Source organism: Microcaecilia unicolor, chromosome 2 (assembly GCF_901765095.1).
Source record: "Microcaecilia unicolor chromosome 2, aMicUni1.1, whole genome shotgun sequence".
Classification (NCBI taxonomy): Eukaryota; Metazoa; Chordata; class Amphibia; order Gymnophiona; family Siphonopidae; genus Microcaecilia; species Microcaecilia unicolor.
This window is the reverse complement of record NC_044032.1, coordinates 45095827-45112039: the sequence shown is the minus strand read 5'-3', so window position 1 is coordinate 45112039 and position 16213 is coordinate 45095827. Positions and strand designations below refer to the sequence as shown.

Genomic DNA, 16213 nt, shown 5'->3' with positions numbered 1-16213 from the left:
CTGAGCACAATCTAAATTTAAATAATTATATTAACGATTAGATGTATGAATAGTTATTTAGTTTAATTTTTCCCAAGTATGTTTTGGGAGACATAATTGTTAACAGGTGTGTACTTTTAAAATATTGCACAGGGCACACAGGATGGGGATTTATTTTAAATTGTGTTAATTCACACCTCATTATTTTCACAGGACAGAAAGACACTCACATGTTCTGGTGTATTTTTCTTTGCATTAATTATTCCTCACAATCGATGGAGTAGTGAATGTAATCTCATAAGACTTGCTGTACTAGCTGATGCTTCTCTGATGCACGACTAATATTCCGCCAGGGTCGTTATGCTCATATTAGCCCTCTCCTCAAGTCACTTCACTGGCTTCCTATCTGTTTCCACATACAGTTCAAACTCCTCTTATTGACCTATAAGTGCATTCCCTCTACAGCTCCTCAGTACCTCTCCACTCTCATCTCTCCCTACATTCCTCCCCAGGAACTCCGTTCACTGGGTAAATCTCTCTTATCTGCACCCTTCTCCTCCACTGCAAACTCCAGACTCCGTTCCTTTTATCTTGCTGCACCATATGCCTGGAATAGACTTCCTGAGCCAGTACGTCAAGCTCCATCTCTGGCCGCCTTCAAATCTAAGCTAAAAGCCCACCTTTTTGATGCAGCTTTTAACTCCTAACCCTTATTCACTTATTCAGAACCCTTATTTTATCATCCTCACTTTAATATTCCCTTATCTCTTATTTGTCCTGTTTGTATGTGCTAATTAGATTGTAAGCTCTGTCAAGCAGGGACTGTCTCTTCATGTTCAAGTGTACAGCACTGGGTACGTCTAGTAGCACTTTAGAAATGATAAGTAGTAGTAGTAGTATAGTTGATCATTTAAAGTGACAGGACTTGGAGGCCCTTTTATTAAGCTGTGTTAGGCACTAATGTAACTAAAAATGGCATATCACAGGACATCTGAGTGCATCCTGCAGTAACTGCCAAATATGCACACGTTAAGCGTGTGCAAAAGTTTTTTTAAGGGGGCGTGTCAGAGTGGGAATTCTGGTGCTAAACAGCGCATCTATGTTAACGCAATAACCGGTTAGCGCAGGAACACAGCGTAAGCCCTTACCACCTACAAAATGGATGGCAGTAAATGCTCATGTGGTAATTTATTTTTTCATGACCATTAATATAAACAATAGAAAATTGTCCACTTTACGACTGTGGTAAAAATGACCTTAGCACATGCGAAAATGCCGTGAAATAGTGTGCCAAGGCCATTTTTTACCACAGCTTGGTAAAAGGGCCCCATTGGTGAGGTAGCCAGATGAACGACATATTGCAGAGCAAGGTAAAAGTAATAAAACTAGCTAATATTATGTTCCATTCTCTGCTTGTAGGGGGGAAATTCCTTAGAAAATAAGGCTTTACAAAAATTAAAGGAAGAGACTGTAGAATGCATTGTTTCTCCTTCTTCTGGCTTAATTAACTACAAACTTGTTTCATTGTGAAGGAAATTATAATGCAATAATATAGGTGATGGTGATTTGAAGTTTGTACTGGTTTTATTTTGCTATGGACAACTTCTAGCAGAGATCTAATGAACTGAAGCCTTGCTGTTTAGCTGGTAATTCTCATAATGTGAGAACTCATCAAAAATCCAGTAAAGCAGAGACATCCCTTATTTGTAAGTCGATCCTGACACCATGAATAATGGAGAGGAAATGAAGGCTAGTAAGATAAAGTAGCCTGGCAGATCTCCTTTTTCATTTTGCCTTCTCTTCTGTCCACATGAACCAAATAAGGAAAAGCAATTTTTCATGAGAGATCAAACTACAACAGGTAGTAAGAAAGAGAGAGACTAAACTTTGTGAGGTCTTAAGAGAAGAAAGAGTTTGGCCTATTTAACTAAGGGCTATTGCCTTGATTGGCCAGTTTTGGCATTTTTGACCTGACTGTTACTTGATGCTGGTCTAGGGGCAACTGGGCACCTAAAGAAAGAAAGAAAGCTCTTCATATACACCATATGAATAAATCATGGCACCCAAAAAGAAGAAAACTCCAGAGCCAGAAGAAATAGAAGAGGAGGGGGAGGAAGATGTGGAAGAGGCACAAGTGAAGCCAAAGAAGAAGAGCAAAGCAGTTGCTAATGGAGTTGGCAAAGAAGAGAGAAAAGGCAAGGGCACACGAGCACAAAGTACCTCAGATGGGGAGGATTCAGAAGTAGACCCTGAAGAGTTTGAACAGCCAGTTCAAAAAACAAAAATGAAAAAACAGGATAAGGGTGAAGAAACCAAGAAAAAAGGCAAGAACAAGCAAGCTAAAGTTGAGAACGAGGAAGAATTTGAAGAACATGTTATAGCTAAGGATATCAAAAGAAGTAAGGAGAAAAATAACAATGATATGAAAGAGAAAAATAAAAAGAATCGAGCAAGGGAGGTAGAGGAAATTGAACTGGAAGAGGAGGACAAGGAAGTCTTTGAGAAGAAGGACAAGACAAAATCCTCATCCTCTATGAAAAAGAAATCTAAGTCCAAGGAACGGGTGGAGAATGAAGACGAGAAGGAAGATGGAAAAAAGCAGAAGAAAAAAGAAAAGGGCAGTGAAGAGACATTGGACAAAAAAAGGGGGAAAACTGAAAAAAACAAGAAAGGGAAGAAATCCATGACTTATCTGGAGATGTATGAACAGGATCTTCTGCAATATCAGTCAGCCTCTTCTGACGATGATGAAGAGGAATATAACAAGAAGAAAGGTGAGCTTCATGCTTTCTTCCAGTTTCATCCTTTGGAATCAGATTAATTTATTTTAATTTAAAACATTTATATTTCACTATTCTTTGACATTTTGCAACTCTGAATTAATGATTTTATTGCTTATATTACAGTAGAGATTTCAATAATAAACATTTAAATAAAAAAATTAAAAGATTAATGAAAGAGGTCATCATTTTATAGACTCTCTCATTTCTCACTTTATTTTAATTTTGAGAGTGATTAGTTAATGGAAAATTAGTCAAAATCAACCTAACAAAGCAGTTTAAAGATATGCAGTTTCCCAACCGAAGCTTCATTCATTGTCTGAGCAAAGGACCTAAGTACTCAGAAAAGATTGCATATTTCCACTTTTGTTGTCCTTACAAACAGAACATTTAACCAATTACTCTAGCTTGCTTTTCCTTTAACTAATTTTGGGACCCTTTCATTAAGCTGCATTAGATGCTAATGTGCACCTAATGCAGCTTGACATGGCATGCCATGAGAATGCTCAGGTGTCCTGTCGTACGTGCCACATGCCACAATGTGTGCATGCTAACCACATTCTAAAAAATATTTTATTTTTTGAATAAATGTGTTGGGGGAGGAGAGTGGGCTGTATTACTGAGTGCTAACTGGTTAGCACAGGAATAGCAAGTGAGCCCTTACCACTTGCAAAATGGGTAGTGGTAAGTGCACGCCTGCTAATTCTTTTATATGGCTGTGCACTAATGGCAACATTGACACATGTAAATCAAAATATAGAACTGCAAGTAACCTTCCACATGTGTTGAAAGAATACCTTACTCGATAATCTAGTTTTTTTTGTTTAAGGAGGAAAAGGTTTCAAAAAACCCAGATGCCAAGACACATTGATAAGTCATAGGGCACACTGTAGGCTGAGCTCATCACAGACCTAAAAAACCTCCTGTTGTACTCCGATTATGGTAACATTATAGGCATAACAAAAGTGATGTGACTTAACTTATACTTGTCAAACGTCTCTTCAAATGACTCCCGAGGGGGACCCGTTTCGCTCCACTAACTGTTTCAAGGGAGAAATCAAGACGTTTTTATCAGTCTTGTTTTGTGTTCCTACAATATTCGAGGTGCGGTTGCACCATGGAGCGATACAAAGGCATTATAACATCCTCATTTTTTCCATTTCTTTCCTAATAATACCTAACATTCTATTTGCTTTTTTAGCCGCAGCAGCACACTGAGCAGAAAGTTTCAACGTATCATCAATGATGACACCTAGTTCCCTTTCTTGGTCTGTGACTCCTAACGTGGAACCTTACATGACGTAGCTATAATTCGGGTTCCTCTTTCCCATATGCATCACTTTGCACTTGCTCACATTAAATGTCATCTGCCATTTAGACGTCCAGTCTCGTAAGGTCCTCTTGTAATTGTCACGGTGGTGACTGTTTCCTTGTCTGTGCTCACCTCGCCCTCTGGTAGCCTGAACCGGTGGCTGCTATGAACTGTCACACGTTCCAGACTTCAGCCCAGTCCGGTCCAGATCTTCCAGGCTGCCAGACTTGCTTTTCTTGTTTGTGCCTGAACAGCACCCGTAGCTGCCTTGTGATTCCTGTGAACTTCAGCTGCTGATGGGCTTTATTAGCCACCTGGAAACTTCTGTGTTTGCCTTTGCATCGTCTAAGGTCCCTGGTATGTGGGTGTGCTCTGTGCACTTCTGCCTAGTCCAGTTCTAGTCTGAGTTTCTTGCCCAGTTCTAGTTTGTTTGTGTGTAGTTAGCTTTGGTTGTATTGCTTAGTTCCTAGTCTTGTTTCTGGTCTGCATTTCCTTGTCTTGTGTCTGTGTTCCTTTTTAGTGGCTGCTTGGCAGCTTACATAAGTACATAAGTAATGCCACACTGGGAAAAGACCAAAGGTCCATCGAGCTCAGCATCCTGTCCACGACAGCGGCCAATCCAGGCCAAGGGCACCTGGTGAGCTTCCCAAACGTACAAACATTCTATACATGTTTTTCCTGGAATTGTGGATTTTTCCCAAGTCCATTTAGTAGTGGTTTATGGGCTTGTCCTTTAGGAAACCATCTAACCCCTTTTTAAACTCTGCTAAGCTTACCGCCTTCACAATGTTCTCTGGCAACGAATTCCAGAGTTTAATTACGCATTGGATGAAGAAATATTTTCTCTGATTTGTTTTAAATTTACTACACTGTAGTTTCATCGCATGCCCCCTAATCCTAGCATTTTTGGAAAGCATGAACAGACGCTTCACATCCACCTGTTCCCAGTGCATTTTTTCTAGTGAAAAAGGTGCCGGTACTCTAATGCCAGGCCATCCTTCAGGGGTGGGGTGATCACTGGGAGACCCACCCCATAGCAGCCAGGCCCCCTGCAACCAGTCACAAACTCTATGACAAGGCAGAATTGATGTGTGGAGCCTGAGCTCTTTCATTAAAACTTGAGGACCATGGGTCAATTTTAGCAGACAATGGAAAAGGTGCCGGTACTCAATACCCCCAAGTACCCCCTCAAAAAAAGCCCTGCCTGTTCCACTCCACTCAATATTTTATATACCTCATCATGTCTCCCCTCAGCCATCTCTTCTCCAAGCTGAAAAGCCCTAGCCTACTTAGTCTTTCTTCATAGGGAAGTCGTCCCATCCCTGCTATCATTTTAGTCGCCCTTCGCTGCACCTTTTCCAATTCTACTATATCTTTCTTGAGATGCGGCGACCACAATTGAACACAGTATTCAAGGTGCGGTCACACCATGGAGCGATACAACGGCATTATAACATCCTCACACCTGTTTTCCATACCTTTCCTAATAATACCCAACATTCTACTTGCTTTCCTAGCCGCAGCAGCGCACTGAGCAGAAGGTTTCAGTGTATTATCGACGACGACACCCAGATCCCTTTCTTGGTCCGTAACTCCTAACGTGGAACCTTGCATGACGTAGCTATAATTTGGGTTCTTTTTTCCCACATGCATCACCTTGCACTTGCTCACATTAAACGTCATCTGCAATTTAGCCACCAGTCTCCCAGTTTCGTAAGGTCCTTCCGTAATTTTTCACAATCCTGTCGCGAGTTAACGACTTTGAATAACTTTCAGTCCTGACTCTCACCTGTCTGTGTTTCTGTTTTAGTGGCTGCCTGGCAGCTTTTATTCCTGACTCTGTTGTGTGTTTCCTGTTGGTATCCAGTTCCTGCCCTGTCCTGTAAGTCCTGCCGGCCGCCTGCACCCAGGGGCTCAACTCCTGGGGAACGGCGGTCAAGCGCAGGTGAAGTCTAGCTGTTCCTGCTCTGCCTGTCCCAGCTTGTTTGCCTCTGCTGCAACTCCAGTCCAGGGTTCCAGTCCTGTTCTGCCTTGCCTCTGGTTTGGGGGTGGTTTTGCCTGCCACTGCCGCTCCACGGCAGTGGTCCAAGGGCTCACAAACCCTGTTCTTCTGTGAGAAGCCTGACAGTAATTTTTCACAATCCTCCCGCGATTTGACTTTGAATAACTTTGAGTCATCAGCAAATTTAATTATATCGCTAGTTACTCCCATCTCTAGGTCATTTATAAATATGTTAAAAAGCAGCGGTCCCAGCACAGATCCCTGGAGAACCCCACTAACTACCCTTCTCCATTACTAACCATTTAACCCTACTCTCTGTTTTCTATCTTTTAACCAGTTTTTAATCCACAATAGGACACTACCTCCTATCCTCTGGAGTCTTTCATGAGGTACTTTGTCAAACACCTTTTGAAAATCCAGATACACAGTATCAACTGGCTCACCTTTATCCACATGTTTGTTCACCCCTTCAAAGAAATGTAATAGATTGGTGAGGCAAGATTTCCCTTCACTAAATCCATGTTGACTTTGTCTCATTAATCCATGCTTTTGAATATGCTCTGTATTTTTGTTCTTAATAATAGTCTCTACCATTTTGCCTGGCACCGACGTCAGACTCACAGGTCTATAATTTCCCGGATCTCCTCTGGAACCTTTAAAAAAAATCGGTGTTACATTGACCACCCTCCAATCTTCCAGTACCACGCTCGATTTTAAGGATAAATTACATGTTACTAACAATAGCTCCGCAAGTTCATTTTTCAGTTCTATCAGTACTCTGGGATGAATACCATCCGGTCCAGATTTGCTACTCTTCAGTTTGTAGAACTGCCCCATTACATCCTCCAGGTTTACAGAGAATTCATTGTTTCTCCGACTCGTCAGCTTTGAATACCATTTCTGGCACCGGTATCCCATCCAAATCTTCCTCAGTGAAGACCGAAGCAAAGAATTCATTTAATCTCTCCGCTATGGCTTTGTCTTCCCTGATCACCCCTTTTACTCCTCGGTCATCTAGCGGTCCAACCGATTCTTTTGCCGGCTTCCTGCTTTTAATATACCTAAAAAAAAATTTTGCTATATGTTTTTGCCTCCAACGCAATCTTTTTTTTCGAAGTCCCTCTTAACCTTCCTTATCAGTGCTTTGCATTTGACTTGACATTCCTTATGCTGTTTCTTATTATTGTTCAGTTGGTTCCTTCTTCCATTTTCTGAAGGATTTTCTTTTAGCTCTATAACTTCCTTCACCTCACTTTTTAACCATGCTGGCTGTCATTTGGTCTTCCGTCCTCCTTTTTCAATACACAGAATATATTTGTCCTGGGCTTCCAGGATGGTGTTTTTGAACAGCATCAACGCCTGATGTAAATTTTTGACCCTCGCAGTCGCTCCTCTGTGTTTTTTTCACCGTTCTTCTCATTTTATCAAAGTCTCCTTTTTTAAAGTTAAACGCTAACATATTTGATTTCCATGTATACTTACTTCAAAGCTAATATCAAATCCAATCATATTATGATCACTGTTATCAAGCAGCCCCAGCACCATTACCTCCCACACCAGAACATGCACTCCACTAAGGACTAGGTCTAGAATTTTTCCTTCTCTCATCGGCTCCTGTACCAGCTGCTCCATAAAGCTGTCCTTGATTTTATCAAGGAATTTTACCTCCCTAGCATGCCCCATGTTACATTTACCCAGTCAATATCGGGGTAAATGAAATCACCCATTATTATTATGTTTCCCAGATTGTTTACGTCTCTAATTTCCTTTAACATTTCTGCATTCGTCTGTTCATCCTGGCCAGGTGGACGGTAGTACACTCCTATCACTATCCTTTTCCCCTTTACACATGGAATTTCAATCCACAGTGATTCCAAAAAGTGTTTTGTTTCCTGCAGAAATTTCAATCTATTTGATTCAAGGCTCTCGTTAATATACAATGATACCCCTCCACCAATTCGACCCACCCTATCACTACGATATAATTTGTACCCTGGTATGACAGTGTCCCACTGGTTATCCTCCTTCCACCAGGTCTCAGAGATGCCTATTATATCTAATTTTTCATTTAGTGCAATATATTCTAACTCTCCCATCTTATTTCTTAGGCTCCTGGCATTCGCATATAGACATTTCAAACTATGCTTGTTGTTCCTATTTACATCAAGTTTAGTACTTGACAATATTAATTTGCAATCTTTTGTCTTATTTTTTTTTATTTAAGGACACCTGATCTACTACGGTCTCTTTTGCAACCTCACTGTCAGGATACCCTATCTTGCCTGTTTTAGTGATATCTTTGAAAGATACCTTATCCCGAACCATGTGCTTTTGAGCGACTGTCAGCCTCCCCCCCCCCCCCCCCGTTTCTAGTTTAAAAACTGCTCTATCTCCTTTTTAAATGCTAATGCCAGCAGCCTGGTCCCACTCTGGTTAAGGTGGAGCCCATCCTTTCGGAATAGGCTCCCCCTTCCCCAGAATGTTGCCCAGTTCCTAACAAATCTAAAACTCTCCTCCCTGCACCATCGTCTCATCCATGCATTGAGACTCTGGAGCTCTGCCAGTCTCTTGGGCCCTGCGCGTGGAACGGGTTGCATTTCAGAAAATGCTACCCTAGAGGATCTGGATTTGAGTTTTCTACCTAAGAGCCTAAATTTGGCTTCCAGAACCTCTCTCCCACATTTTCCTATGTGATTGGTACCCACATGTACCAAGACCGCCAGCTCCTCTTCAGCACTATCTTAAATCCTATCTAGGTGACGCGTGAGGTCCGCCACCTTTGTACCAGGCAGGCAAGTCATGAGGCGATTCTCACGTCCACCAGCCACCCAGCTATCTATATGCCTAATGATTGAATCACCAACTACAACAGCTGTCCTAACCTTTCCCTCCCAGCAGCACTTGGAGGAGAGTACATCTCGGTGTGAGAGGATAGTACATCCCCTGGTGGGCAGGTCCTGGCTACAGGAGTACTTCCTACTTCACCAGGGTGATGCTGTCCTTCTAGGAGACCTCCCTCCTCCAAGGTAGCACAGGGGCTACCAGACTGGAGGTGGGACTTCTCTACAACATCCATGTAGGTCTCCTCTATGTACCTCTCTGTCTCTCTCTGCTTCACCAAGTCTGCTACTCTAGCTTCAAGAGAACGGACACGTTCTCTGAGAGCTAGGAGCTCTTTGCATCGGGCACACACATAAGACATCTCACCAACTAGGAGGTAATCATTCATGTGACACTCAATGCAAAAGACTGGATAGCACCACTTTCGCTGCTGGACTGCTGACTCCATCTTAGTGTTTTTGAGTTTTTCAATAATTTAAAACTTGCTACAGAATTAAGGATAACTCTGTAAGAGCACTCCTTGCTTGTTACCCTATTTACAATAACTGACTATAAATGAAGAGATGTCCTAGGGGTGGGCGGGAAGACTAAACTAGATCCTGCAGTGCCTGCTAGATTCTATCTATTAATGCTGTGGTACAAAGTTTTTAAAACTAAGTGGAAAAGACTATGAAGATTAGTTGATTAAATTTTTATATTTTTATTTTGCCTAATACTAACCTACAATTCCTCCTTTAAACCCCAAACTTTAAGTTCCCAAAGCATAAAGCAAAATAGTGGTCACTTACCAGAGAAATGTCCTCTTCTCTCGGAACTAGTAAGATTTTGTTTTTGGTGGATGCATAATTACATAATTACACTATTAATTTTGCTGCCAGAAAATGTGGGCACATCAATGACTGAGTTAAAAAAAGATTTCCTATTTAGATTTCATGGCTTTCCTACTGGATCCAAACTGACCAATGTTAAGAGGACCAGTGTTGAGGGGGAGGGGAGGTAAAACAGGGCAATTACCCTTGGCTTCCATGCTATAGGGGCCCCAAGCCTTCCTAAATCTAAACGATGTGCAGCCTGCCGGTTGGATTTGAGGTTTCTTTCCAAAATTCTGCCCTGGGCTCCAGCACGTTTAATCCTGGCTCTTATGGGTACATGATGGTGAGCTTGATGGGCCATTGATCTGACCCAGTGTAACACTTCTATGTTCATTAGAGGGTAGACTTTCTCTGTTCCACACAACAAGCATAGAAATCTCTCTATCACACACAGCAAGCCTTAAAACATCTCTTGTAAGAAAGCTCCTATGTCTTTCTTATAAGAGACCCGCAGAAGATGATTCTCTGTAGAGTCCTGGTTGATTTATATCTATGACTCCAAAAGAGATCCTACAGAAAATCGCCTCAAAAGAGGCCATCGCCTTCTGTTGAAGTCCTCCAAAAAATGACCCATAACACTATGGGGCTTACTGCTCTATGCCTCAGTCTTATCCAGAAAAAAGAAACAGAGCAATCCATCTAGAAAAGCAAGAGGATACAAATTTCAAATCTGATAATCTAGTGTTGCCTAATTATGCTCTCACCTATCCACCCTTAATTATTTGTTTGTCCTTGAGATAGTCTAAATCTCTCATTACTTACTGCACATGTATTAATTTGCTTCTTGAACTTATTGTAATTTGTGTTATATTCTGTACATTATTATCTTTTATTCACTTTATTAGATTGTAAGCTCTTTGAGCAGGGACTGTCTTTCTTCTATGTTTGTGCAGCGCTGCGTATGCCTTGTAGCGCTATAGAAATGCTAAATAGTAGTAGTAGTAGTAGTAGTTTGTAAACCACATTGAACTTGAGTCTATTTCGGGCTAATGCGGGGTATAAATGTCATGAATAAAATAAATAAATGCATAAAATAAATAAATGCCCCTTTTCTTGTCAAGGAAAAAGAAATTCCCATTTGTAAGAGCAGTATCGTAAATATTTCCTGCAATATCATGCATTTGACCAGCACTGAGAGGATTCCAGGCTGCAGCTTTTCTTGCAAATATGTCTTTGGAAAGAGTGCTTGATAGACATAGAGCGGCATAATCGACCAGAAACGCCTATCTCCATGGGCGTTTATCTCCGAGAACGGGTCCGTGAAGGGGCGGAGTGAACCGTATTTTAAAAAAAAATAGACGCCCATGTGTTATTCGCCAAGGTGTGAGCTGGGCGTTTTTGCTTTTCAGTGATAATGGAAAATGAAATCGCCCAGCTCAAAAACGAATAAATCCAAGGCATTTGTTCGTGGGAGGGGCCAGGATTCATAGTGCACTGGTCCCCCTCACATGCCAGGACACCAACCGGGCACCCTAGGGGGCACTTTTACAAAAACAAAAAAAAAGGTAAAAGAGCTCCCAGGTGCATAGCACCCTTCCCTTGGGTGTTGAGCCCCCCAAATCCCCCTCAAAACCTACTGCCCACAAGTCTACACCATTACTATAGCCCTAAGAGGTGAAGGGGGGCACCTACATGTGGGTACAGTGAGTTTGGGGGGGTTGGACGACTAAGCATTAAGCAGCACAATTGTAACAGGTAGGGGGGGATGGGCCTGGGTCCACCTGCCTGACGTCCACTGCACCCCCTAACAACTGCTCCAGGGACCTGCATACTGCTGCTTGGGAGGAGGGTATGACATTTGAGGGTGAAAGTAAAAAGTTGTGAAACATCATTTTTTTGTGGTGGGAGGGGGTTAGTGACCACTGGGGGAGTCAGGGGAGGTCATCCCCGACTCCCTCTGGGGGTCATCTGGTCATTTAGGGCACTTTTTGGGGCCTTATTCGTGAAAAAACAGGGTCCAGGAAAAGTGCCCTAAATTCTAGCTACAAACGTATCCATTATCGGCGAAAGGCGCCCATCTCTGTTCGGGTGATAACCACGCCCCAGTTCCGCCTTCACCACGCCTCCGACACGCCCCCGTCAACTTTGTCCGCATCTGCGACGGAGTGCAGTTGAAAGCGTCCAAAGTTCGGCTTTCGATTATACCGCTTTATTTGTTTTTGTGAGAAAAACGCCCATCTCCCGATTTAGGTCGGAACTTGGGCATTTTTCTCGTTCGATTATAAGCAGGATAGTTAATGTTGGAAGATAATTGTGCTTGTCACTAGTCAGTCTGTTCTCTTCTCTTGGGTGTAGACCTGAACTTCTGAGTGTTTCTAGGTTTCTGGCTTGTAGATTTACCACACTTCTGTCATTCTTTTCTCTGCCCTCAGTGTATGAGGTAGTGACTGTGACTGGAGATGTTCGAGGAGCAGGCACAGATGCTAATGTCTTTGTGACTCTCTTTGGAGAGTTTGGGATAACTCCAAAGATCCATCTTACCAGCAAGTAAGCAAAAGAATTTGTTGTGGCTTTTCAGCTGTTTTGCAGCTATTATGAATGCAGATGCATAAAATACTGGGCTGAGTGTCTTTACTGACATCAACATCTTTGTCAGAATTTGATTTTATATTGTATCACATATGATAATGTACACAAACCCACAAGGATGAGGAAGGAGCCCACTAGAATTTCTTGAATCAGGCAAATTTCTTTTGAACTCAAACACTTCATTGTAAACTGTTAGACTATCAGTAGTATACTTATGAAGATTATTATTATCCCAGACAGCCCTTGGACTTTTGGCTAAGATCAAGTGTAAAATCAAATGGAGGCTTTCAGTTAAAGGTTGAGGAAATTCTCTTCTTGGCTCTTGGATTGAAACTGAATGCTGATGAATATTGGGGGTGGGGTTGCCTTGTCACCTGACCTCAGTGGGGACAGGATGATTTAATGACCATTGCTAGAACAACACATTAAGGGGTCCTTTTACTAAGGTGTGCCGAAAAATGGCCTGTGCTGTTGTAGGCGCATGTATTGGACGTGTGCAGGTCCATTTTTCAGCACACCTGCATAAAAGGCCTTTTTTTTGGCCAAAATGGATGTGCGGCAAAATAAAATTGGCTCGCGTCCATTTTGGGTCTGAGACCTTACCACTACCCATTGACTTAGCAGTAAGGTCTCACGAGTTAACCGGGCGGTAATCATCAGCGTGTGCACTGCCGATTACCGCCCGGTTAGCGCCACGTGGTAGAAAATAAAAAATATTTTCTGCTGCGCGTATTGGATGCACTTTAAAAAAATGGAATTACCGCCCGGGGCACATGGTAGCTGGATGGTAGTTCCAAATTGACGTGCATTGGGTGCAAGTAGGTACCTACGCGCCGTAGTAAAAGTGCCCCTAAAACATTTGCTAAAAAAAAAAGCTTTCAATATGGTCAGTTGAAGAGCACAGAAAGCATGTGCTTATATGACCAAATTATGAAAGCATTCTTTCATTCTGATGCAATGTCATATGCTTTTATAAAGCCATGCTGTCGAGTCTAGGTGCGGCAAATGTGAGGAAGCCAATTCAATTCCTATGGGCTTCCTTTCATTTGCCGCACGGGAATCACCAGCATGGCTTTGCAAAAGAAGCCCATTAAAATCACAAATTCCCAACGTTCTGAGAGAAAAGGGTATTTCTCTGGGTAAGTGAACATTATTTTGCTCAGTGCTTTGGTGATTTAAAAACTGGGTATAAAAGAGAAATTGTAGGTTTATTGATAAAGACAGTTTGAATTAAGACCCTTTCCCCCCCATAGTTTTAAACTTGAACTTTCCACCACAGCCTACACTTCATCTGGAGTGAAGTCACAAAAGAAATCTCCTGTAGCAGCATTTAATTTTTGAAAGGGCAAGTATGATAAAATGAGGAAACTGGTTAAAAATAAGCTAAAAAGATCAGCTGCAAAGGTTAAAACTTTAAGGGTCTCTTTTACTAAACCACACTAGTAATTCCTGCACAGCAAATGCGACTCAATGTGCTGCAGAGCATTTGCCACCCTGGGAATTACTAATGTGGTTTGGTATAAGAGTTCCTAAATCAGGCATGGATATTGCTTAAAAATACCATCTTGGAAGCTCAGACCAGATGCATTCCATATATTTACAAAGGTGGAAAGAAGAGCAAATGATAGCCAGCATGGTTAAAAGGTGAAGTGAAAGAGGCTATTAGAGCTAAAAGAACATCATTCAAAGAATGGAAAAAGGACATCAATTAAGAAAATAAGCAGCAAATAAACACTGGAAAGTTAGATGCAAAGCATTGATAAAGAAGGTTAAAAGAGAATATGAAGAGAAACTTGCCACAGAGGCAAAAACTCACAGTACATCAGAAGCAGACAGCCTATGAGGGAATCTGTGGGACCAGTAGATCATGAAGGAGCAAAAGGGGCACTCAGGGAGGACAAGGCCATAGTGGAGAGACTAAACTAATTTTTTGCTTCAGTCTTTACAGAAGACAATGTAAGAGATTTACCTGTATCAGTGGAACATTTTCTTTGTTGTGGATTTCACTTGGCTCTCAAGTGTTAGGTTGCGGTCGATTGTAACGCCAAGGATTTTCAGGCTATCTGAGATGGGGAGGGTGTAGTCTGGGGTGCTTATGGTTGTGGGGTTGTTTATGTTGTATTGGGATGAGAGGATGAGACAGTGTGTTTTTTCTGTATTGAGTTTTAGTTGAAATGCATTTGCCCATGAGTCCATGATGTTCAAGCCGTGCTTAATTTCATTGGTGATTTATGTTAGATCAAGTTTGTAGGGAATGTATATTGTGACATCGTACGCATAGATGAAAGGGTTAAGGCCTTGGTCGGATAAGGACTCGGCTTCTGGGGTCATCATTAGGTTGAAAAGGATCGGTGATAGTGGTGATCCCTGAGGTACTCCGCAGTCTGCTTTCCACGGTTATGATATGTTTGAACTTGATTTCACTTGGCATATTCTAGTGGTTAGAAAACCCTTAATCCAACTAAGTATATTTCCTCCAATCCCGAAGTAATCTAGTAGTATATTATGGTTTACCATGTCGAATGCACTGGACATGTCAAATTAGAGGAGAAGTATGCTTTTACCTGTTGCTATTTCCTGCTTGAATTTGGCTAGGAGAGTAATTAGTACTGTTTCAATGCTATGGAGGGGCGAAATCCTGATTGTGATTCATGTAATATAGAGAATTTATTTATATAATCAGTGAGTTGTTTGGTTACCATGTTTTCCATCAGTTTGATTACTAGTGGGATAGATGCTACTGGGCGGTAGTTAGTGATTTCGTTGATATTTTTCTTGGTATCTTTTGGTATTGGGGTGAGTAGGATGTTGTCATTTTTCTTAGGGAAGAGACCTTGTTGGAGCATGTAGTTTAGATAGGATGTGAGGTCTGCTATGAAGCGGTCAGGGGCGGATTTTATTAGGTAGCTGGGGCAGGTGTCCAATTTACAGTGGGTGTTGGAGAACCTTTTGATCTGCTGGGTGACTGTTTCGGAGGTAAGGAGAGTGAAGTTTGACCAAGTTCAGTCAGCTGGGTATTCTCCAGGGGTTGGGTCTAGACCATTGATGAAGTTTTCGATATCGGTATTGTCCTGAGGTAATATGTTGCGTAGGTTAGCAATTTTTTCGTTGAAGTATTTAGCAAGTTTGTTTGCAGATGGGATGTCTGTGTTGATTGTAGTGACTGCTATGATGTCTAGTAGTTTGTTCACGAGTTGGTATAATTTCTTCGTGTCTTTGTAATCTGGCCCTATTTTAGTTTTATAGTATAACCTTTTGCTCTGTCTTATTGCGTATTTTTATTTTCTTTGCATTTGTTTCCATGCATTGAGTGTGTGATCATCTTTTAATTTTTTCCAGGCTTGTTTGAGTTTCCTGGATTGTAGTTTTAGTGTTTTCAGTTCATTGTTGAACCATGGTATAGGGTTATGCCTACGTGAGGTTCTTGTTCGTAAGGGTGCTATATCGTCAAGTATGCTTCTGCATTTTCTATCCCATTCTGTGAGGTAGCCTGTGGAGTCCGTTTGCGCTGTCCAGTCGTTATTGTATATCTGTTGCCAGAATGTTTTCGAGTCTGTTTGGCCTCTTGTGCTGTAGGTTGTGCATTCTTATGTGCGGTATGAACCCTTCTTCCGCCATTTTAGGGATAGGTTTAGTTTGTAGTGATTGGTCCATGGTGTTTCTGACCATTTAGTATCTGTTATTATTAGGTTCTGGTCTGTTGACAGTTTGTGTGAGATGATGTCGAGTGTGCGCCCTTTGACATGGGTTGCTTGCATTTGTGGCCATTTGAGATCCCATAAATGGAGGAATTCCTTGCATTCTCATGCGTTGGAAGAGTTTGGGTCTTCTAGGTGAAGGTTAATGTCTCCTAATACTAGTATATTGGAGTTGGTTGCACAGGTGTTAGAGAGTTCTC

The 16213-nt window shown here is 41.8% G+C and overlaps 1 protein-coding gene across 1 annotated transcript in view; it reads left to right on the top strand.

Moving 5' to 3' along the window:
* Window positions 1–16213, top strand: part of LOXHD1 (lipoxygenase homology domains 1) — a 439720-nt gene that overhangs the window by 83874 nt on the left and 339633 nt on the right. The window contains exon 7 of the mRNA XM_030192909.1: window positions 12159–12273. Coding sequence (XP_030048769.1) covers window positions 12159–12273 — 115 coding nt within the window. The remainder of the gene's footprint in view (window positions 1–12158; window positions 12274–16213) is intronic.